This window comes from Microcebus murinus, chromosome 11, assembly GCF_040939455.1.
Source record: "Microcebus murinus isolate Inina chromosome 11, M.murinus_Inina_mat1.0, whole genome shotgun sequence".
In the NCBI taxonomy this organism is placed as follows: Eukaryota; Metazoa; Chordata; class Mammalia; order Primates; family Cheirogaleidae; genus Microcebus; species Microcebus murinus.
Window position 1 is genome coordinate 35,298,391 of NC_134114.1, and position 25,640 is coordinate 35,324,030.

The following is a 25,640-nucleotide window of genomic DNA, read 5'->3' on the forward strand; positions in this document are numbered from 1 at the left end:
TGTTTGAAGACATAATCCTGTCTTTCAACCTTATGCAACACACATTCACCAAATTATATGCTCTTGAATCAAATTTTACTGTCTTCCGTTATCAGCACTTTACATAAGCCATTCTGGTAGAAAATTCTTTCAACTTAGTTTTCCACTCCCCTGTTTTCTCAAATACAGTGTCTTAATTTATTTGCCTCTGACTGCTTCAGTAAAATCTCCATCATTCCATACATTTTTCTGGGTTTTCCCTTCTAGTTGGTGGTCAGCTTTAACTTCTGTTGCTCTAATGCTCCCTCTTAATACTCTTTTTCTTTTTAACCTTAGCTCCAAAGAATCCCTTTTGCACAGGGAAAACAGATAATTAGGTTGATTAAGTGGCAAATAACTTCAAATCAGTAAGACTCTCAGTGAGGGCTTGAGAAATAAAAAAAAATCTGGCTCTAATAGAGGGGTTTTTGATGCTTAGCAGAAAGTGTAAAGTTACTGGCAGAAGAGACTCTAGATAAGTGGTCAAAGTCTTAACTGATGAGACAATAATTAAAATAAATTTATATTAAATCTGTTCCTTAATCCGTGGTCCCCCTTGATTAACATGAAAATGTACATTCTTGATAATATTTGAAAACTAAATGAAGCCAAATTTGTTATTAACACTAAGTAATGAGGCAAACTTCTTTTGTTTCAAATTTAATCCATACCCCCCCCCCTTTTACCTGTCTGAATCATTGTTAAAGCCTTATGTCTATTGAGAGTCTTTTGCAGCTAAACTGTACATACAAATCACTATCATATGCTCATTATTCAAAGTCTAAAAATAGTACAGATGTTTCTTTGGAAATAAAGTAATGCCTTAGGGATCTATCAGTTAAAAATCATGTTCTCACTATACTGACACAATATTATGAGAACATGGCTCAAAAAAGATCTCATAAGGTATATTCATTCAGCCATCTGAGCAATAATTTCCGTTAGTAAAAATTGATCCATGCCTCTATTATTTGTTGGGGATATTTTATACTATTTAGTGGGCCATTGATGGGTGAATTATAGGACCATTATTAATGAATTGGTGAAGTGTTTGTCAAATAGCTATTTCACAGGTGCCCTGCAGTCATCAATAAACACGGAAGTGTTATATTACCATATACGTGGAGATCCATATTTATCAGGCAAAAATGCTAAACTTATAAAAATATTATTTTTTCCTGGAGGAAACAAATTGTGAATAAGAAGTTTAAGGACTCGGAATTATTTAATGTCTGTACACTCAACTTACACAGTACGCTCAACTTAAATTCCTTCATAGAAGAATGATAATTGCAAGATTTGATATCAATTAAAATATACATTAGAGCAATAAAGAGGGTATGATTTACAACAAAATCTTCAGCTCAAATTTTTGAATGACTTTTATTTAATCTTTTTATCGCAGCAAGTGCTCTTCTTTAGTTTTCTCCCTCAACTTACTAACCCTGCTTCCTGTACTATATATTGATTTTGGGAAGGACCTTGTTGAGTTAGTAGAGGCAATCAATCGGTTGCATCCAAATGATTCATTGCCACATGGGATATTAGAGATGTATCTGGACAGTCTCTATTCATAGTCTCTATTTCTTTAGGAGATGCAAACATCTTTAGGCCATTTACAATTACTTCACACGTAAATCTTCAGTTCAGTTTGTCCTTTTTTCTGAGTTTAATCAGAACAGTGTGTTTTATGAGAGTTGGAACTAAAGTGATATGGATATAAATTTAACTGTGATTTTTATCAAGGATGTATTTTTTTGAGTTGTTATGCCTTTAATTATCCATGTTTCTTTGCAGATAATACATATGTGTCAAGTTCAGAAAATGATGAAGATGTACTAGTTACTACAGAGCCAATTCCAGTAATTTTTCATAAAATAGCAACAGGTAATAGAAATACATTATCTTTTATTCTGGATTAATTTTTCTTAATTGCACTTAGCTTTGGTTTTTTTTTGTTTCTTTTAGCCAATATAACAGTTACTTATCTTCAGCATTTGTAAATCCAGTTCTCCATCAAATTTTCTATCGAAAGTACATTAGTTTATTTTTCAAAAAATTTTTAAATGCATAAGTTTATAGTACTTAAAAAATCCCGTTTAAATGTATTATGTTGATAATTGCTCTTGCAAAAATATTTTCTGCATAATGACAAACTGAATATTTAAAAGTCATTATCATGGCAATGAAGATAACATGAAATATATCTAATATAATGAGAGCTGAAGGAATCTGTGCTTTAGTTTGATCATATTTTTCTGCACAATGAAAATCATTGTGCAGAAAATGCCTATTGTATAACTCCCTGAAATGACATAATTTCAGAATATCCCATAATTCTTTTGCAAAGGAGAAAGAAACACCTGAGGTGGTTTTATACCGAAACTCATGAATACTTGGTAAATACCATTCTGAAAACTGAAATAATTTTTAAATTACAACTTTCTTTCAGAATTAAGAAAAACAAATGACATTAACTGTTGCTTATCCATAAAATCCAAATTACAAAAGGAAAATGGTGAGGTATGTAAGTTATATTTTTACTTTTTCAAAACAGTATAGACATACTTTAAATTTCCTGGGTATTTGTAGTTAATATCTTCTTTAGTTAGATTAAAATTGCATATGATGAATAAAACTCAAGCTCATGGCTTAGGGATGTTTTTTTTTTTTTGAGACAGAGTCTCGCTTTGTTGTCCAGGCTAGAGTGAGTGCCGTGGTGTCAGCCTAGCTCACAGCAACCTCAAACTCCTGGGCTCGAGCGATCCTTCTGCCTCAGCCTCCCGAGTAGCTGGGACTACAGGCATGAGCCACCATGCCCGGCTAGTTTTTTTTTTATATATATATCAGTTGGCCAATTAATTTCTTTCTATTTATAGTAGAGACAGGGTCTCGCTCTTGCTCAGGCTGGTTTTGAACTCCTGACCTTGAGCAATCCGCCCACCTCGGCCTCCCAAGAGCTAGGATTACAGGCGTGAGCCACCGCGCCCGGCCCTTAGGGATGTTTTGTGTGGTAAGGGGAATGGCTTAAAATTAACCCTGAGAAGTAAGTTCTCTTTAAAATAATAGAAAAGTAGCCAGATGCGGTGGTATGTGCTAGTAATCCCAGCTACTCAGAGTTCAGGACCAGCCTAGGCAATATAGCATGATAGAGTTCCAAAAAAATAAAATAAATAAAATAATAGAAAAGAAGATCTGGTTTAAATCTAAATAAAATGCATATAAAATGTAACTTATTGTGTATTCTTTCATTAAATAATGCAATTGAGGAACACTTATGTAACTTATTCTAACTATACATGACTATATATAATTCTGATGGGACCCTTACAATTTTGTTTGTAAAAAATGATTTCTTTAGCCAATGTAGCACAAAGTGTGCATAGTCTTAGTATAATTCAGGATTTTTTTTTAAATTCATGTTTTTTCCCTGCTTTTAAAAAATTTACTCCAATATTTTAATAAACATCAGGATATTAAACAAAATGAGTGCAATGGGCCTAGCAGGGTTTTTTTGTTTTGTTTTCAAAACTGTGTGTTCGATATAATCCTCCCTTGCTGTTATTGTTGTACCATTCATTCTTCCCTTCTTTATCCACATCGAGAAAAAAACTGTTTCTAAATCCAACAACTGTTAGAATTCTATAAAACCCAAATTCCCTTTGCAGGGTGTTTTGTTTTCCTTGAGAACTTGAAATTCGGTCTAAAAATTTAGGGATGATTATAAAACATCATCCCTAAATAAATGGATTCCTGTGTTCTAAAGAAGCTGCCTTTCTTCTAACTATGTTAATAAGGCCATTTATAGGAACGCCATCATGAATTTTTATTGTTTTTACTTCAGATACATAACAGATATGGCTCAGTTAATTAAAAACTCAAATTTCACATTAAAGCATATTAAATTACTCTTTTGAAATCTGAATTCTAAAACAAATAATTTCTGTGTACAGAAAGTTCCCTTCATAATGTGATTCATATTTATTTTTATAATTTGATTTTTGTATTATTACATTCATTGTTTCTTTTCTTTCATACCATTGTTTAGAGTTGGCAGTGGAAGTGAGAACAATCTGGGATAAATAATGCTGAGGAACTTTTTAATAAAAATTGAATCAGTATCAGCTTGCCAAATGTTTTATCAGAGCAAAACCAAAGGTTTGATTATATGTGTTATTAATATACATCAATATTAAATTGCACAATTTACTTAAGATCAGTGAAAGAGAACTTTTTAAAAAAGATGTCCTTTAAAAGAGCTGAATGTACCCACAAAGCTGTTTGTCTTTCACTACCTTTTGTTTTGAGGTGGTACTGCAGGAAGAATGTTTTATATATAGAATCCACATACTATGCACAAGACCTGCCTATTATGACCACTTGCTACTTTATTTTAGAAAGGAGGCAAACTAGTTTGACCATTAAAATTATCTTTTTTGTTTTATTTTTAAGGAGTCAAGACAGAATAGTACAGTGGAAGAAGATTCTGAAGGTGATAATGATTCTGAAGAATTTTATTATGGAGGACAGGTAAGTAAACATGGTCTTCTAAATGTCCAGTCTCACATTTCTAATAGCCATATTGTTCTAGTGGAAATCTGTACCTGAGAGTTGACGGACCTATGTGTTGTGCAAAGTTCTGTACCTAACTAGAAAATTTGTATAATTTATCTGTTTCACACTTTCCACATATTTTCAGAAATTAAGATTACCTTTGCAATTGTTTTAACTATAATCATTCATTTACATTAAAGTTGTCTTAATTCATTACAGAGATTTTGCAGATAGCATTATGTTTTTGACTTTAATATTTCTTAAGCATATTTTGCTCAGTCAATAATTTGAAATGATGACACTTCTAACAAAAGCATGTATTGTGAATTTTAAATAGAAGATGCTTAGTCTTTATATAAATTTGATGGTCCCTAATTGTTGAGGGACCATCCTCATTATTTGATTATTTGTATTCATTGTCATTGAATTCATTGTATTGAAAAATTGTTACAAAGAAACATTATATCTTAAATACATGAAAATAGCCTAACTTAAATATATGAAATTAGCCTAGTCACATATATAAAAGGACTCATCAGATTTTTCCAGGGTAACGTTAAAATTTAAAACTGAGCAATTAATTTTATGATATAGCTATATAATATGTTGTTTTGTTTCTGTAAACTCCTTGATCAAATGTGCTTTATAATTTGGATAATATAATGGGAGGGTAATCTATTAGAGAAGGGCATTAAAGCCAAAATTATTATGTAAAAGGATGCAAGTAAATTTTTTCATTCAGAATCAGAAATCAGTAATTTTTTAATCAAGCATAAGCAAGGCAGTGGTTAGATGAACATAATAAAAGTAGGTTTCTTATCTCCAGGAATAACTTTCTAGCATTGGGATAGTTTTCTGAATAAAATGTTTCTTTAACCAATATAACACTTTAACATTATGCAAAACCATTCTTGTAGTTTGATTTTTGTTTATACAACTAATTCTTAACAGAGAGGAAGTAAATGCTTTTCTTCAGTCTTGATGTTCAGTCTGGAAGTTTTTCAGATTACCTGCCAGACATTTACTTCATTCCTTTTAAACATTTGCATTTTCTGTGTATCAAAATAGACTAATTTTAACGTTTAAAAATAATGAATTATTCTATCCATATGTCAACTGAAGATATTTAGTAGATATACTACTTATATACCTATGTTTTTTAGTGAAGCTAAAAATGTCCATGGCAGAATGCTCAGGGTGACCCATCTAGAGATTATTTGTGTTTGGTACTTTTGATTTCATCACCTCTGAGACGCTTCTAAGCCATCTCTTTTCATCAGGTGAACTACGATGGGGAACTGCACAAGCATCCTCAGCTGGAAGCTGATTTGTCGGCAGTGAGAGAGATATATGGGCCACATGCAGTTTCTCTCAGGTAAATAAATACCTCTGGTGAATAAAACTAAAATTATTTGGTTGGTCATTGGAATTTTCTACTGGAGTAATTTAAATTAAAGGAAAAATTGGGGGGCTTGCTTCTTTTTGAAGGTGTTTGTGAGAGATTCTATTGTTTCTGCTTCTACAAAGTGGCACATTTAGGGCTATTTGTTTGTTTGTACATGTGGTTTAAGATTACAGTGGTTGCATTAAAGAATTAGTTATTTGGGGGAGTTAGTTTGCAGAAACATGAGTTTGAAGTAGTGCCATAATTAATTTCTTTCTTTTTTTTTTTTTTTGAGACAGAGTCTCACTTTGTTGTCCAGGCTAGAGTGAGTGCCGTGGCGTCAGCCTAGCTCACAGCAACCTCAAACTCCTGGGCTCAAGCAATCCTGCTGTCTCAGCCTCCCGAGTAGCTGGGACTACAGGCATGCGCCACTATGCCCGGCTAATTTTTTATATATATATATCAGTTGGCCAATTAATTTCTTTCTGTTTATAGTAGAGACGGGGTCTCGCTCTTGCTCAGGCTGGTTTTGAACTCCTGACCTTGAGCAATCCGCCCGCCTCGGCCTCCCAAGAGCTAGGATTACAGGCGTGAGCCACAGCGCCCGGCCCATAATTAATTTCTATAATAGATTTGGCCAGCTGGGCCTATGATGTTACTGTAAATCAAGACCACATCCTTGTGAACAATAAAAATAAATAATGCATAACCACTGACATCCAAATCATGTTGTCATCTGGTCCCTAAAAAAAAAAGACATAAATTTGCACAGTGCTTGTTTGAATGATAATATATTTTATTCTGTGGTTACTTAATATATTATTTGATCATAAGTTTTCAGACCATTTTTTAAAATTGCTTCTAATCATTCAGAACACCCCACCATTCTTATTTACCTTTTTTTTCTCTCCTTAATGTATGAAAAAGCCTTTTCTGACACCATAATAGCTTCTAGGAGTCAACTCAGCTTATTTCAGATTCCTATTCTTTGATTACAGTATAGTCTCTAGGGTTGTACCTTCTTCAACGGACATACCCATTTTTAGAGGGAAAACAATTGGGAGGTACAACATAGCTAAAATGTAAAATTGCCAGACATTTTATTTTAACAGCAGAAATAGAAACTCACCACCATGCACAGCCTAAAACAGCTGGGGTTGTGTACCCATACCCTTTCTCTCCCACTCACAGCAGTATATTAGGCTGCAGTTGAGTGAAAGTGATGTGACTATATTTGTTAAAGCAAATCTTTGCAGACTTCAAAGTTTCAGCAAATTAGCTGCAATAGTTTCACAGTCAGTCTCTTGTTATGGCTCCAGTTTAGGTAATATGGATATTCAATAAGTGTTACAGAATGAATATATGAAAAGTCTACAGGATATAATGAACAATTGAAATATGCATAGAATTCAACTTTTTTTATTCAAAATAACATATTTTTATTTAGAGAAGTTTAGCACATGTTGATTTCTTATATAAAAAAGTTTTCTAAAACATATTTCCATGCTGTTTAATCCCCAGTCACATTGCCATGTATATATGAAATTATTTTTTGTTTTTTTACCAAGCATTTATTAAGTACTTGTGATGATCTGTATCAGTATTTATATTACTAATAAAATTATTGATAATTAACATGAAATTAGATAAATGTTTGGAATTTTAGTCAAATGAAGTATCTAAAGTCATAAATGGTTTGATTTACTTTCCCTTGCCTATTTTGCTTACAACAATTTTGATCCAGTTTAAATCTTAATGAACATAAGCCATGTTCCTTCCTGCTCTAAGTTTTCTCTAGCTACAGAGGATGTTTCCAGAATAGATAACTTGCCAGAGGCCTCAGGGCATAAGGCAAATCATAGCAGGAATAGTTTGATGTACTTAAATAAGAATGAATGTACTGTCTAGTCTCAAATACTGAGACTTGACACATGGGACAAGGGGTGGATGGTTAGGTACAAGGTCTTGGAATCATCTTCCTTGTAAGGTTCTAAGTCTATTGAAAACAGACTGTGTTAATTATCTGTTCTTTTACTTAATTGAGGCTTATAAGAACTTAATGGAGTTTGAAGAGCAAAAGTACCTCAATGTGCACAATAGGCTATTTAGAGTCATTTTTTTTTAATGTGCCATCTAATGAGAAAAGCAGCTAACCACATCTAAGTTCTCTGTATGAGATGGAAGTAACTGACATTGCCTAGATTGAGGCAAAACTCTTTTAAAGTATGCTGAAAGAAAATATAGAAAGTAACTGATAGATTTATTACTTAAGTAGGTAATGACAGCTCTATTTGGCCAAACCATTCAAAACCATAATACTGGCTGTGTTGAACCATATGTGCAAACACTGATGGTAATTCTGATTCATATTTTTTTTGAGACATGGTCTTGCTCTATCTCCTGGGGCTAGAGTGCAGTGGCCCAATCATAGCTCACTGCAACCTCAAATTCCTGGGCTTGAGCAGTCCTCGTGTCTCAGCCTCCCAGGTACCTGGGACTACAGGCAGTGGCCATCATACCCAGCTAATTTTTCTATTTTTTTGTGGAGAGAGGGTCTCACTTTTGCTCATGCTGGTCTCGAACTCTGGCCTCAAGCAATCCTCCTGCCTCAGCCTCCCGAAGTGCTTAGATTATAGGTGTGAGCCACTGCAGTCTTATATAGAAAGTGAGTTAGGTCTCTGGGGAACATGAATAAGTCTCACCTTGAATTATGCAGCAGAATACACTGTATGTTTTTCATTATAAACGTACTCCTATAGGCATGTATTTATACAAAATAATATTTATCACTGTCATCTGAAAATAATTTGATACTAATAGTCTTAGAAAGGTAAGAAAATTCTCATTTGGTTAAGAAATAAATGATTCTGATAGTTTCCTTATGGATTTTAAAACTTCCATTTCATATAAAAAATCCTTTGGCTTATGATCATGCCATCTTTCATTTTAAAAAGTGAAGCCATATGAGTAATAGTCTAACCTTTTTATTGTGACTAATGGAAGCTCCTGAGATTTTGACTGTTCCACATTTCAGTCATTTTTTTGTGAATGGACAATTATAATAGTGACTTTTCGAGTTAGTGTTTTTTTTTTGGAGACAGAGTCTCACTTTGTTGCCCAGGCTAGAGTGAGTGCCGTGGCATTAGCCTGGCTCACAGCAACCTCAATCTCCGGGGCTCAGCGATCCTCCTGCCTCAGCCTCCCGAGTAGCTGGGACTACAGGCATGCGCCACCATGCCCGGCTAATTTTTTGTATATATATTTTTAGTTGGTCAATTAATTTATTTCTATTTTTGGTAGAAACGGGGTCTCGCTCAGGCTGGTTTCGAACTCCTGACCTTGAGCAATCCGCCCGCCTTGGCCTCCCAAAGTGCTAGGATTACAGGCGTGAGCCACCACGCCCGGCCCTCGAGTTAGTGTTTTGAGAATAAGAGAATTCTGAAGATTTTTAGTGGATTGAGGAACCCATCCATACTCATGCCACCAAACACATACTTCCTAAAGAAAAAACATATATATAAATGAAAGGAAAGGAAAAAAAAAAAGAGCTACATAAAGCAGGACAGACCACTTTGATTTCTCTGGATTTTTGAATTTCCATTTGTGGTGGCCAGTAGAACTGCTTACAGATCTTCGATTCTCCTGTTCTGTTCATGTGGTAGGATGGTTATTTCCCTGCCTTCTTTAATGTTAGGCACAGAAATGTAACTAATTTTGGCCAATGAAATGTGAGCATAAGTGCTAGTATGTGAGTTCCCCTGTCCTCTGGTCTCTGTTCCCCTGGGCCCCTTAACAATGACAGGGAGCTTCCCCCTCCCTGTTCCATATTAACCGGGTAGTGGGGGTGAGATGTAAATCCTTCTTTGCATTAAACCACTGAAATTTGAGAATGTTTGTTACCACAACATAAATTAGCATACATTGAAATGTCATTCGTCAAAAGAAAATCTTGGGTTGGATGTTTGTGGTATCCTTTCTAGCATATTGATTCTCTATTCTCTGCCTCTAAGCTAAGGAAAAAAAACACCCTGACCCTGAAAATCAGGAAAGTGATGACAAAAAGTATAAAGGGGAAAGAAACCAGGGGAAGAGTATTTTCCAAAAACACTGGGACATAACCTCGATATAAGCTTCAGATGTTCAGAGCCCAGACACTCACCTTTACTCCTGAAGCCTGTACTTTTGTTGAGCAAAACCAGGGATTTTTAAGCTGACTGCAGAGTTGTAGCAACTGTTTATACTGTACCTCTTATGCACAATTTTATATAGGCTTCCTTTCTTATCTGGATCTAATTTTTAAATTTTTCTCAGCTCTGATGTTCTTTAGATAGATTATAACTACTTTGGATACAGTCTTGCAAATGCTGTAATCTGCCAAGATTTCTTCCTGACTACTGAGTTTGCATATTTCTTGGCCCATTCACAAACGTCTCTCCCACACTGGACAAAAACACACACTGAGTAGGCATGCAGAGATAGACGTGCAAGCTGTTGTGTTTCAGATGTCATGGGAAGGTGTATGTTTCTTCACAAAATGTCTTTTTCTCAAAATATAATTTTCCAGTTGTGGAAAGCAGAAATAAGTAAATAGCAATAGAAACTCATTTCTCAAGAACCTGTGCTAGAGTTCTGTGTGTGTGTGCATGCTTGTGTATACTTACAATTTCCTTGACAGTTAATAAGAAAGGTTAGATATATAAAATATATTTTAAAACCAGAACAATCACTGCCTATTTTGATCAGTTTGTATTATAAAGATCACAGCAGTGTAATGGATAAGCTGAAGTTTTATAGAGAAAGGAAGATCAGCATAGATGGTCTAACAATATATTGTGAGTACGTATGTGAATGTCTCAATAATGAGGATGTTGTCTTAGTTAGTTCCATTAAAAATAGAAGAATGAACTGCCAAGAATTCTACCAAACTGAGTGTCCTCAAAAGTACATATTCCTTAAAAAATATTTTATACATACGTGCTAAAACTAGGTAACATGTAAATACCCCAAATCATATTACTAGGTTTCAAGATATGTAGATTCACACTTGAAGCTCTGACTTGAAGGGGTGTGGGGGGGGGAATGGGCAACATACTTAACCTTAACATTTGTACCCCTATAATATGCTGAAATAATAATAATAATAAAAATATGTAGATTCAAAGAATAGCTCATCCCAAATTGGAGATATGACTAGATGTAAGGAAAGAACATTTGTGGAGTGGGCCATTTCAGACCTTCAGTTCCAGAGTGAAACAACTACATAAGATCATTCCTGTGTTGTTTCCCTCATCCTTAAAAAAAAAAAAAAATTCAGTTCATCAATTCAAAGTGATCTTTTCACAGTGAATAAATATTTGCAGTGCATGAAATTATTTTGAGTTATTATAAACCCAGTACTGAATTCAAGACACAATCAGATGTCTAGATTCATAATTCAAGTTGCGTTCATATTTCAATCATTCGACTTGATTCTGCATTTGCTATTCATGAGATCCTGGGCTACTGAAAGTCATTCAGATATAGAAGCAATCCTGATGACTGGGTCACTGCATCTGGACAGACTGTAATCATGCTTTGTAATCTGTCAGTGGGAAACATGAAATTACTGGCATTATATAAAAAGGGCATCACAACGGAAATGGGTTTGCATATACACAGCATCGTTTGTGAATTCTTTGAAGTGTGGCATGCAAACAAAAAAGAACTATTTATAGATCTACACCTGCAGAATCTAGTTAATTGCAAACCTTTAAGGCCTCTGTTTCCAATAAAATTCTGTATTCATGCTCTGCTATAATGAGGAATAACACTTGTAACCCTTTCTTGTCTTTTTCTTTTCATTTTTTAAAAGAAATTGATAACGTTAGAAATTGGGAAGATACTTTTAACCAAAAAAACCATTTAAGAAATCATACACAGAGTACGTTGAAATTCACATAGTAAAGGTTTTAAAAACTTGTGTGTCACATTCTGTTCATGCCTGTGTGGTAAATTCTCTTGAAATGATCTGGATAACTGAGGGTAAAACAGTTGTGAATAGGGTTCTTACTGATTTTTGTTATTTCAGATTCCTTTTTCTCTACCTCTAAACATACCAAAGTTTTGCCAATATAAACAAATTCAAACAAAATTAGTCTTACCCATGAAAATGGCAAAGGTGGAAGATAAAAATGACTAGTGATGATGAGAATATAGGGAACAGTCACTGTGATAACCTGGCTGGTGTAATTATAAATTATTATAACCTTTTAAAACAGCAATCAAACAATGTATATAAAGAATCCCAAATATACTCATACTATTAACATTTATTTGACCCTGTAGTTTTATGTTATTTCATTTTATTTTCTTTCAGAGGATATATTTCTTTCTTTTTTTATTTTAGAATATTACAGGGGTACAAATGTTTTGGTTACATAAATTGCTTTTGTACTGTTTGATTTTCCTATGTCTATTTTCTTTAAACAAATCATTTTAGTTTCCATGCTTTTTTGGTAATCTGCTTGTTCAGTAAAAGTATATTTGGAACATTTACCTTAGTATATTAAATATTTTTATATCATCTTCTTTAGCAATGAGTAGGTTTCTTATTAATCATGTCAACATGTTATAGCTATTTAAATATCTTCTTATTATTCATTGTTCATTTTGTTTTGAATTCTGCTCTTACATTACATTGTTCTAGGTAAAAATTTGCTGGTATTTGTTATTATTTTCTTAGGATTAACTCCTGTAAGTGGGGTTGTGGTAGTCAGGGCATCTTCAACCCCTGAAACTTTTCTTGAACATCATTCGTCATCTCTCCTTATCGTTGCATCTAGTGGCTCTTTGTTTTTACATGCCTAACAATGGATATTTGATCTTTTATATTTGTGAATTATTTGCCAATATTCACGCCGATCAAATTATGACCTCTGTGTTGTGAGGCCTGTTTTGAACAGCCCATGAGCTACAAATGATTTTTGTTTTTTTGAAGGGTTGCAAAAACAAAAAGCAAAACAAAACACAAAAAGAGGAATATGCAGCACAGACTGTATGTAGCCTGAAAAGCCTAAAATATTTATTGTCTTCCTTGTCCCAGAAAGTTTGCTGTACCTTGAACAAGAGGCACAGATAAAATGGTTCATTTGCTTAGTCCTTATTCTTGTCATACTTTCTGTATAAAATTTCATATTTCAATTTGCAGATAATCTCATCCTTTATGAATAGCACAGATGTTATGATACTTTGATGGTTTGTAAAAATTGATTCCTATGTAAATAATTTTTATCCTTTCCATTCTTTATGTAACCTTTAAAGATAATTACCACAAAAGAATAAAAAGTATAATTTCATAAAACATGAAAATGTGTTCAATGTTTTAATATATTTTTAAGGGGAGAATAGGGAAAGCACAGAGACTAAGTTGTATTCTATTAATAATATGCTGCCTTTTTGTCATAGATATCAAAAAGCAAAAAGATCCAAATTTTTAATTTATTATATTACATAAAAGTATTTAATCATTAAAAGTTCCTTCTCTGAGCCCTTTAAAAGTGCCACAATTATGTGTTATATTAATATAACACTTATGTGTTATATTAATATAACACATATATACTTGAATATATAATATACAGAAATTTTTTTTTTTAGTACTTACTATGTTCTAGATCCTATACTTTCCACAGTTCTGAAGCTGGACATAGATTCAATGCCTGACTTCCTACTGACTGACTTATTATCTTTCATTTGGCAACTTTTTTCACTTCCTAAACCTCAGTTTCTTCATTTACAAAATGAGTATGATAATGTTATCCACCTCACAAGGCTGATTGACCTGGTTTCAAACACAAGGTGATAGTATATTGGATATTAACTAGAATACATATATTCAAGCCCTAGCGGTGATGGGTAAGTTACTTCATTACTCTGGGCCTAAGTTTATGCATATGTGAAGTGGAGATAGTAGTAGTATTTTTAGTGTTCTATGTGTACTGTATTAAATTATCACATGTATATCAAATCTTTACAACATCTGGCATATTGGTGCTCAGTAAATATTGGTCATTAACTGTTATCATTTATTTTTTATAGTTATATTGGTTTTATCTTTCCTTATATATAGCATTTATAACTTCAGAATTTTATAAGAATATAAAAAATACAGATATGTGTGTACAGAGGATATTAAAACTATTTTTTATATCCTTTCATTAACTTATAAAAGTGTGCTGGTTCATGGCACTACCTGGGCTATACTCAAAGTTATTCTTCCTAATTCTTTCATGTGGAACAAACTATAGCTACTTATTTTAATTTTGATGTATCAGACTTTTAGAGCTGCCTGTCAAAACTGAGTGACATGTAAGTGGCAGAGCACCTGGATGTTAGGTTCTCTGACATCCAGTTTTAAAACCACTCATGTTTAAATTGGAAGGAAAATTCATGGACACATTATTGTGTGTCTCCCCATACTCCTTCCTCATGTCAGAAACTCCTTTCTTGCTCTTACAAGCAGCTCTTCCTCCTCAGAGGGTATAATGAAAACAGAGCAGGGATGTGGGAAGATTGACTCATTTGCCACAGAGAATAAACATATGCATGCATATGCATATACATAAAGATAGAAAGATGTCTATCTGGTATAAATTGGGTCACAGAAAATGACAATCCAACTAGATTGAGTTAGTTAATTCATGTCCACAGTCAGATCTGAGCTATCTGTGGAAATTAGGGATGATAATTAGTGATTTAATTTTTAATTAAAATAGCCTAGCACCTGCCATTTTTGAGGAAAATTAAAAAATTAATCTTAATCTGTGCTTTCAGGGAATATGGAGCCATTGATGATGTAGATATTGATCTACATATTGATGTTAGTTTTCTTGATGTAAGTATATTAGCTTATACAATATGATTGGTACATGTTAAATACACATTTTTATTCTAGAGAGAAATTTAGTTTTTGGTTATCTTATAATACTATTAGTTACATATTGACTGTTAAAGTGATTTGGGAAGAAATACTGTGGCTTGTCAAAGCAACAGAGATTGTATATATTTTTTCTTTTGCCTTGATTCTTTAAATATATTCTAAAATTTATGGGATCTCACAGTACTTCATTATATCTTAAGTTCAGTTTTAGTTTTCATATGTATAAGGTGAAAATTAAGAGTACTTTGGCCTTCATTTCCCACAACAGTGGGTTTGGGGATAATTTGTAGGCCTTCATAATTTAAGCATTTCTTTAACATAAGTTTTTAAAGTTTTTTTAAATTTTGAACTATAAAAATGACTAATTCATCTTTTAAATATATTTGTGCAGGAGGAGATTGCTGTGGCTTGGGAAGTAATTCGAACAGAACCTATAATTGTTCGACTACACTGTTCACTTACGCAATATTTAAATGGCCCAGGTTTGTTTTATTTCTCTGTTTATTATTTTGAATATTTAATTAGTTGTGCCTTAAGCAAAATAAGTAATTTGGTAATTCTGAGCATAAGTGCTAAAGTACCTTTATAATAATATTTCAATAAGCTTGCATCCTAAGATGGTTTATTGCCAGTGTAACTTATGGAAACAAAAACATAAAAAACATGTAATTGTTTATATTTTTAGAAATAGACACATTTCTGAGAAACAAATACAAAAAAAAAAAACCCTAAAAGAATACTTTGAGTATACTAGAGACTAAGTAAATATACATATTTTAGGTTGTCCCTAGATGTAATTATTTCTCTCTCTGATTCTGAGATTTAAATTTTTTTGTTTTTATTTTTTAGACACAGGGTCTCACTTTGTTGCCCAGGCTGTAGTACAGTGGTGCTATCATGGCTCACTGCAGCCTCGAACTCCTAGGCTCAGGTGATCCTCCTACCTCAGCCTACCTAGTAGCTGGGACTATAGGCATGCACCATCACATCCAACTAATTTTTAAATTTTTTGTAGAGACGAGATCTTGCTCTGTTGCCCAGGCTAATTTCAAATTCCTGAGCTCAAGTCATTCTCCCACCCTGGCCTCCCAAAGTGCTGAGATTATAGGTGTGAGCCACTGTGCCTGGCACCTGAGATTTAATTTTAATGTTTATTTATCCCACCTTGGATTACCGGTGAATTTAGCCCACCTCTAACATAATCCTGTATTTAAAAATGGAGATCGTAATAGTATTTTTGTTTCCTGAATCCTTAAGGAATGATGTTGCTATATTTCTCCTGATAGCTATTTAGAACGAAGGGCCCTATTATATGTCTTGCAAAAACTTTATTGATTAAAATGTTTTTCCTTACATACTAATACACACACACACATATGCAATTGTATCTGCTGAAATTGTTTTAGTTATCAACTGCTGCATTAAAAAAACACCCCAAAACTTTGTGGCTTAAAAATAACATTATCTCTCACTGTTCTCGTGCTCAATCGGATAGTTCTTGCCTTGAGTAGCCTGTGACTTTTGCAGTTAGATGGTGGCTAGGGCTGGTGTCCTCTCAAGGTCTCACTAGGTTGGATGCACAAGATATTAGACTTTCAGGTAGCTTGCAGTTGATTCAGGTGTCATCTTGGCACTCAGCTGGGGCTATTGACTGGAGTTCCTGCCTTGCACGTGGCTTCTTCTTGTGGTTTGGTTTTCTTGTGTACCATGGTGACTGGGGTCCGAGCTCGAGTGTTCTAAGAGGCAGGATGTGGAGACTACTGGGAAAAGGCACAGTGAGTCTTCCATTGTCTTCTACTGATCAGAACAGTCGAAGAGCCCACCCAGAATCAAGGACAGCGACATAGACAGCACCTCTGGGAGGGGTGGCCATCTTTATTTAATCTGCCACACATATGTTACTATGGTGGATGCACATTTTTCTCTTGGTGTATCAAGGAACATGCATCTACTCTTAGTTTTCATATAGGAAAAGTACTTGTTCTTTCAGATTTATGAAATACAGGAAAATTTTTCACTTTGAAAATTAGTTACCTGTTTTCTATTTTTCTATAATACATTCAATTTAAATAACCAACTCTTAATATAAATAACATATACTAAGTGATGTGATTGATGCTAAACAACAAGAAATAAATGTTAAATATTTTTTCAAATATATAGAAATGTAATAAAGAACAAAAATAATTACTCGTAATTGTTCTATATTGAGAAAACTAAATGGTTTGGTGTTGTTTCCTGTTTTCTACACGTGTGGTTTATTTTCATAAAGTTGACATTGGATTGTATAAATAGCTATGCACCTTAATGTTATGTCATGAGACTGTCCTCAAGCTATTAAATAATCTACAAAGGAATGATTTGTAATATCTTCACAATATTCTAGCCTCTAGGTGTGTGTTTTGCTGTTTCCCCACATATTCCGACATATGGCTAACTTTTTTTTAACTTTAGTGATTTGAAATGTGCCTGTCTGATTTTATTCTGATGGTGGTTAAAAGAAAAGGAAACCCTCATGCCTGAACTTTGTTTTATTTTTTAATATTTAGGGTTAAGAATGAAATTCGGTCAGTTAATCTCTACTCACCCAAACCCCATATGTGTGAGATGTTACTGTAGCGTCCTTTCTTTTGTTTGTTTTCAGCATATTACCGAGGTACAAATGTTTAGTTTAAATATATAACCTCTGCCCCACCCGAGTCAGAGCTTCAAGCATGTCCATCCCCAGATGGTGCACACCGTACCCATTAGGTGTGAATAGTCCCATCTCCTTCTTCTCCACCCACCTGTAGCATGCTTTTATGTAATCTTACAACTGATACTTATTTTGTGATGTAATCTTGAATTTAGGCAGAGATTTTCCTTCACAATATCTCTAAAGAGTTTTTTACATTTGCATGGCTTTATAAATACTCTTAACAATCATTTTAATTCATGTTTAAATAATTTTATTATTCAATACTACTTCTTTAGTATCACAACTCATCTGTTCTTTCTTTTTTGTCTCTAAATTTGTATATTTAACAATTTGTAAACTAAGGAAACCTGAGGGGTTATACTTTGTTTTTTCATACCTAAGAATGATGTTTTCTTTTGTGAATGAGATAAACTTGATCAAGTAAAATTTATGGGGTCATGATAGTTTTAATTTGTGTCTGAATTGTTTTAACTTTTTTCATTTGTAAGTAATCTGTTTTGGTTTGTTTGTGGTTTCTTGTGTACTTCGTGGACTATTTTTTCTTCTTTTCCCTCTCTCTCTTTTTTTTTTTTTTTTAATTTTTGAGACAGAGTCTTGCTCTGTCACCCTGGGTAGTGTGCAGTGGCATCATCATAGCTCACTGCAACCTCAAATTCCTGGGTTCCAACGATATGCCTCAGCCTTCTGAGTAGCTGGGACTACAGGTGCATGCCACCATACCTGGCTAATTTTTCTATTTTAAGTAGAGATGGTGTCTCTCTCTTGCTCAGACTGGTCTCAAACTCCTGAGCTCAAGCCATCCCCCAACATTGGCCTCCCAGAGTGCTAGGATTACAGATGTGAGCCACTGCCACTGGCCTGTTTTCTCTTCTCCTTCATATCATCTTTTCTATATTTATTTTTGCTTGTATACCTAGGTCTTAATTCACCTCAAGACAATTTTATGTAATTATTGTTCCTTTTTAACCTGCTAGTCCCAATATACAGGTTGGATCCAATTTTTTTAATCCTCCATGTTGTTTTTCATTTCTCTCATTCTTTCATCCTTCACATCTGAGAACTTGATAAGTTTTTGCCAATCTGTCTTCCATTTCATTAAGTGATATTTTTTTCATGATTCAGTCTTGACTGTTCCCATTGTATTTTTAATTTGACCACATTCTTTACTGATTATATATTATTCCCACTTTATCATCACAATTGCTTTCATTCTATTTGTTCAGTATCCTTTTGAATTTTGTTGTGAACATGAATCAGTTAATTGTCCAAGATCTATCATTTTATTCCTATAGATGGAGTTTCGTTTCCCTCAATATTATATGCAAGCAGGAGTTGAAATGTACTTCTTACAGAAATTAGTATGATTTGTATATAACTTCTTCCATTAAGAAGAGAAAAGAAAGAGAATTCTACATTCATTCTACTTTAGATTCAGTAGTTTTGAGATCTGACAGCTGGTTGAGGTGGGTGGGAACTCTGTTGGTGTCCCACCCTGATCCCATCTGACACTTCTACCGGCCACACTTTAGCTGCTGACAGCCCACACTTGCGACCTTCAGTAGATTTTCCTTAGACAAAGAAACTTTCTCTTTCCTGGGGAGAGCAGGTAAGTACTTGGCGGTTCCTCACTTTCCCCTCACCCTTTAGATATGACTGGTGTGGGCATGCAGTGGCCTAACTACTCTGCCTCAAGGCTGGACAAACTCTGAGGTGTAATTTATTCTCTACTTTTACCCACAGGATGGGGCCAAAGCTGGGACTCTACCTGAATTTGCACCCTTGCCTGGCTTCTTTCCTTTTCCTGTCCTTCTGCCACTTCTTGATTGATCCTCTTATTGATTTCTTCTGAGAGCAATTCCTATTAAATTATGTGCTCCCAATCTTTAGTCAGAGTCTGCTTTTGAGAGAACTTGACCTAAGATGGTGGGTGGGTCAGGGGTCAAGAAGGAGGTGGATGTCTGCTTGGCCCTGCCAGGCCAACCCTTTGCTTCCTGCGCCGCCAGTGCCCAAGGGAGCTGGCCCAGAGTCTGTTCTCTCCTTCATGGTTCATTTGCCCCCGATTTTGAGACGTTTGGTGGTGGTTGGCTTTCAGCATCCGCCTCTTTCACAGAATGAGGAGTTTTGCACCAGCCCTTCAGGGTTTCTTAAGATTGATTCCATCTGCTGTATTTGTAATAAAATTTACTGGAAGTTTCTCACCTGGAGATGGAACTACTCCAAGTCTTTGGTTCTTTTGCTGGTTTTCTTCTGCTTCTGTTATGTGCAGGTTATGATGGTGTTTGTGCAACAGTATGTACTTATATTACCATCTTACTAGTAAAATTCTCCAAAAGGTTATTTTTTTCCTTGTTGAAAATTTGAAGAAAAAATATGATTTAAAATGCATAGTAATCTGTAATAAATGACTAGAACTAGAGACATTACTAAAAAGGAACATGTAATTTATTATTCCAGAAGAAATAATTAGGTTTTATCCTAGTTTATTATTTGGATTATTGCAAGCAAATTAAAAAGTGAGAAAATATTTCTTGAAGAGTTTTTTGCAATGTATCTTTGAAGGTATCAGCATTTATAGTAAAAAGAACTTGCAAAAATGTATGACTAATTCAAGATTTAGACTGACCTACTTAAATTCTTTTTGAGATGCAAAGAGTGTATGAATATCACTTATTTGAACTACAATATTTGGCTAGGGCTAATCTGATAGTATGTCTGTGAGTGAACAGGAATGATAAGAATTGAAGAAATACATCTCCCTACCCACTTTGAAGCTAATGATAAGGTTTATTTTTATTGTGCATGGAGAAATATACTTTAAATAAAGACATGATATAATTTGTTATGATTCTTATGATAATGTACATATTTTTCACAATTGCTGATATGTAAGTGCAGTTTATTATCTCACCAACAAGGGTATTTTAAGTTGAAAAGATAAACACCTAACATTATTTTAAAATGTTTCTTGTGCATATTGTCTTATTATTGGTACCTCTATGCTTACTGATCAGAGTGTTAGAATAATTTCCACATATCTTGAACAGCTTTCACTTCCCAACCACAATTATATGAGAGAGAAGAAAAAATTGAATAACTTTCACTCTTTTTTAAAATATGAAAATATATTAGGAGCACATTCTGTCAAGTTCTTCTTCATTTCCTTGCCCCTTCAGAATGAACCCCATGGGAAATTTGATTGTTTTTGAGGTAAACTTGTAAATAAATTTGGAAAAAATAGACATTTCTATAATGTTTACTTTTCCTATTAAAGAACCTTTGTTTTTAGTTTCTAGTTTTACATATCAGTACAGTTGTGGGTTTTTTAGTAATTTTAAGCTACATTTATTACTGAATACTTGTTTTCTTAATTGGACTTTTTAAATCCAATTTATTTTGTAACTCATTGGTTATCAGGAAGCCATTATGAAAATATTTAAAATGTTTAGATTTACAGAAAAATTGCAAAGATAGTCCAGAATTCCCATATGTTCCACACCCGGTTTTCCTGATTTTTATTTTCTTACATTAATACATTAAATGATATTAATTCATTACATTATTTAACAATAATATTCATTTTATCACTTGAATTTTGGAATATATTTGAAAGTAGCATTTTGTGAGCTCTTTCAACATATTCCAAAATTATGAGTCCTTAGATTTTATGTTACTAATTTTGAGTAAATGTTTATAATGTATATTTTCCTAAAAAATTCATCATTTTGATAAAATATTTACACTTATTTTCTAGTCATGCATACTATGACTTAATTTTGGTCTTTGTATTATTAATTTATAGAAATAATTTATATGTTCTTGATAAACATTTGTATCTATTATTATCTCTTCTCTCTCCCTCTATATTGTACACAATTTTCTCCAGTAAAGGTTTTAGTTTTTCTTTGGCATTTTGGACTTTTCTACTTTTTTGGCCAGTTCCCTTTTATTTCTCTGCCTTCCTATTCCTAGTCACTTTTTCTTTTTGCCTCTGAAGAGATTGTGTCGTCTTAGAGAAAGCACAGTGTGTTCTCATCTGTCATCTTAAAAACAAAACAAAACAAAAGCACAATTCTTCTGCGTTTTCACAACGTTAGAAATTTTTATTCACTTTTGAATTTTGATAGCCCTGGATTTGGGACAGGTGAGACTGGAATGATGTCTACTCTGTTCCTCACTCTCTGAGGATTGTGGTATTCTTAGGAAAGGAACTAATTGTTTGGTGAGACTAACACCAAATTCCATGTGTTTGCATGTATGCTTGCATTCCGGAGTAATGGCCAGCACAGTAAGGGAGGTAATTTGGGGAGCCATTTTGGTTTACAGAGTGGAGCATGTGTGATCTGAGAAGGTCCTATGAGCAGAAGTCTTTGCTGTGGTTGCCTGCTGCCCCTACTGCTGCTGTGAGTGGCAGTGGCTGAGCTCCTACATGATGCCATCCTTTGAACACAAGTTTCCATTCCCTTTCACCTCATTAAAATGCTGTTCCAGCATTCTTCTCCTTCCTATACTATTCATTTGTCTTTTTCTCCCAGAAGATTCCCACCAGCAAAGATTTCTGTCTTCAAGCAAAACAAAACAAACAAAAAAACCCCTCTTGACCTCAAATCCCTCTTCAATTGGGACCCTAATACTGACTGCTTCCGTTGACTGTTGAATTTCTTGATTAGATTGGTCTCTAGTAGCTTACTTCATTTTCTTTCCTCTTTTCTCAAATCCATTCAAGTCTGGTTTTGAGCCCATTGTTTCACAAGCATTGCTCTTGTCACTGTCACCAGTAACTTCAATATTGCCAAATTTCCCCATCACCAACTTTGAGTCCTCATCTTGATTGACTTAACAGTATTTGATAAAAGTTGTTTACCTCCTCCTTGAAAAAGTTATTTGAATTTGTGTCCAGCAGTGCTCTGGAATCTCTCATTCTCCTGGCCATTTTTTCCAGCCTTCTTTGCTGACGTAGCCAGACTTTCTCCTCCATATACACACACGAAATGCCTTTAAATACATATATATTCTGGTGAATCCAAAATCGCATCTGTAGTATATTCCTCTCAATGCCTCAGAGTTGGGCTTCTCTATCTAATTGCCTACTTAATTTTTCCATTTGAGTGTCAAATAAGCATCTCAAATTTAAAATAGCCTGATAACCAATCTTCTCCACCTCTCCAGATTTGTTTTTCCTGCAGTCTTTTACATAATAGGAGTTGGTGGGTTCGTCCGTCTAGTTGCTCAGGCAATGATCCTTGGATTCACCCTTGATTCCTCTTTTTCCGACTCTTCCAATCAGTCTGTCAGCAGAATCTGTCAGTTCTCCTAAATATAGTAATCCAAAATGTTTATCACCTCCACGGAGCCAAGCCCTATAATTCTTGCCTCACTTCCTGCAGTAAGTCCCTGACTGATTTTCCTATTTCTTCCTTTGCCCTTTGACAAGTTGATCCTACACAGCCCCACCCATGGTCCTTCCCTGCTCCCATCCCCTGACACACCTTTTTTACTCTGTCCAGCTAGAACATGTATGCATATCTTGTCTTCAGGGGCCTTGCCCTTGTCATTTCCTCTGGGGTGAATACTTTTCTTCCTGTGCATAAGTGTCAAAAGTTAAAACCTGTGCTCACGTAACCAGCAGCCCCATACCATTTCCCTTCTTTATTTTTCTCTAGAGCCTTTACCATCCTTTACCATTGTATCTATTTTCTTACCTGTTTTTCATCTGTCTCCTTCCACTGACTGCAGGTCATGCTGGCAGAGAGATCTGAGTGTGTGTTTTTACTCTTCCATCTATAGTCACTGGCACAGGGGCACCCAAGAAATACTGTAAAAACTTGTGAATAATAAATGATGAGTGACTTTTTGAAAGAAGTTATTAATTTCATAAACACTACAGTTATTGACTTAAAGAGAAAATGTATATACCTGGTAAAGTACAAAGCACATGAGAGGAGATATATGCAGTGAAAAGTAAGTCTCCTGTGCCTTATCCTCAGCTCCCATTGTTTTATTCTAAAAATGGTGTATGAATATACAAATGTGTGTTTCCAAAAATAGTGCACTGTCCTATGCATGGATATTTAAGCTGTTGCTTATTTTCTAGATCATTCTTAATCATTACCCATATTATGCATTTACATATACTTATATTGTACATTAAATATACTGACCAACTATGATCTCTTTTATATATAGCATAGATAGCAATGTATAAAACTGTGTGTACACTATTTTTAAGGGTGTGTGTATGAGTAGACACACATATGTACTATTAACTTTTTTTCCTGGCTGATGGTTAAGTTTCAAGTCAGTCTTTGACTGTGATTTTTTTTCTTTTCCAGTGCCCACTGTTGATGTCTTTCAGATTTCCACAAAAGAGCGATTCGGATTGGGACATCAGCTAAAAAAGTAAGTTTTCCAAAATGTATAACAGTAAATTTCTGTTAAAGAGAACTGTGTTATTGTTTGCTTTCTTTTTAAAAAAAATGTTTATTTTATAAGAGCTTTTTGAAGTGAGTGCCTCAGGAGAGGATATCATCCTGATGTTAGGAGCTGCGCTGATAATTTAGTTAGCAGAGCTCACTTACTTGCCTGGGCCAGGGTCCTATTTGTCACCCCAGATCGATCCACTTCCTTCCCTCTAGTACCCGGCGCCTCACCTGGAAAAGCTGGCCTGTGGACGCCGCAGGTTCCTTTGTCTCTGTGCTCCAAATGTGACCAGCAGAGGGAATAGGAGAGTAAGGTGGGAGTACTGTTGCCCAGGTTTCCTCCCTAGGAGGTCATCTTGAGCTGGCTGGTCCTTCAACTGAAATTTCCCATTCTGCCCCAGGCTGCAGCCTTTGCATGACTTTCTTACTAGGTTCCAGTGATGGTTCCACCTGCTTGTTCCTTGGAACCTAGAGGTGGTAAGAGTTTAGCAGCTACTAGCCTTTGGCTACTGTACTATCCCTTCTTCCTGTGTCTATACCTTTGAAACACCCCTTTTGTAAATAAACTCTTTACTTCCTGTTTGGACTTGACTCACTCATACAATGACTTGGCTTATCTCTTATAAATGGACTTGGTTCTTCAAAAATATAATATGTAATTAATGTGAATAGGCAGATATATTTCATTAATAGCCCATATGGCATTGCATTTATGTATTCACTAGGAGTCTGGCACACTATGGTATTTTTAATAGACTTGAAATAGAAATAAATGATAATAGGTTTTGAGCATCAGGAAAAAATGAATGATGCTCTTGTGTATTGCCTCATAAAATCTCAGAGGCTTATTGGTAGTTTTTCCACTGTTCGACTCTAATTTGCTTTTGCTTTCTGGCCTTAGAGTCTATTTTATATAAAAATCTATTTTCTTAAAAATAGAAAAAGTAAACACTGATAGAGCCAGATACAGTGGCAGCAGAAAGAAATTGCATCGTAGAGTAGAAAAAGAACACCGATAAATTACAGACATAAGAAGTCCCTTTAAACTTTTTCTAAAATCAAATGATCACTGGTGTGATCTAAGACATAGACCTTTGGGGCCCATTGGCCTGTAGTGTGGTATGGATCCAGAGTGCTTATTGTGGTTTTCCTGAAGAAAATAATGATGTTGCCCTCATGTTTCCCTTTGGTGACCTTCCACGCAGAGGAAGTCTGATTTTCTCTTCAGACATAGAGTCTAGAGGGGCCTCAACCTTTCACAAGAGGACCTAAAACTACCCCCATTTAACTGACTTTTACAACGTAGGCACATACCTCAATTCGCCAAGGTCAGAACATAGACAGTAAATTCTATAGGTATTAAAACATCTGCTTTAAGAATTTGTATTTATGGAGAATCCCCCAAAATTATTTATTCTTCTGAATCTGCAAATTTAACTTAAATGTAAATTTATCAAGAGAGACCATTAAAGAACTGTATATGTAGGCCCTTTATAATAATGCAGTCTGCATGTTCACTTTTATTTTAATGAATTTTAATTTGACACCATACATTGGTCTTTTTGAGCAATAGTCTTAAGAGAAGACACACTGAAGCGATCTATTTCGTTTACTAAGTAGAGAACTTACTCAGGTTGTTTTGTGTGATGTAGG

At 34.5% G+C, this 25,640-nt stretch overlaps 1 protein-coding gene across 2 annotated transcripts in view; it reads left to right on the plus strand.

Annotated features, from left to right (window-relative positions):
* Window positions 1-25,640, plus strand: part of PARP8 (poly(ADP-ribose) polymerase family member 8) — a 164,239-nt gene that overhangs the window by 89,268 nt on the left and 49,331 nt on the right. For both annotated transcript variants that reach the window (XM_012740405.3, XM_012740403.2), the window contains exons 5-11: window positions 1,816-1,905; window positions 2,471-2,541; window positions 4,471-4,548; window positions 5,853-5,947; window positions 14,768-14,828; window positions 15,265-15,355; window positions 23,901-23,967. In XM_012740405.3, the coding sequence (XP_012595859.1) occupies window positions 1,816-1,905; window positions 2,471-2,541; window positions 4,471-4,548; window positions 5,853-5,947; window positions 14,768-14,828; window positions 15,265-15,355; window positions 23,901-23,967 (553 nt within the window). The remainder of the gene's footprint in view (window positions 1-1,815; window positions 1,906-2,470; window positions 2,542-4,470; window positions 4,549-5,852; window positions 5,948-14,767; window positions 14,829-15,264; window positions 15,356-23,900; window positions 23,968-25,640) is intronic.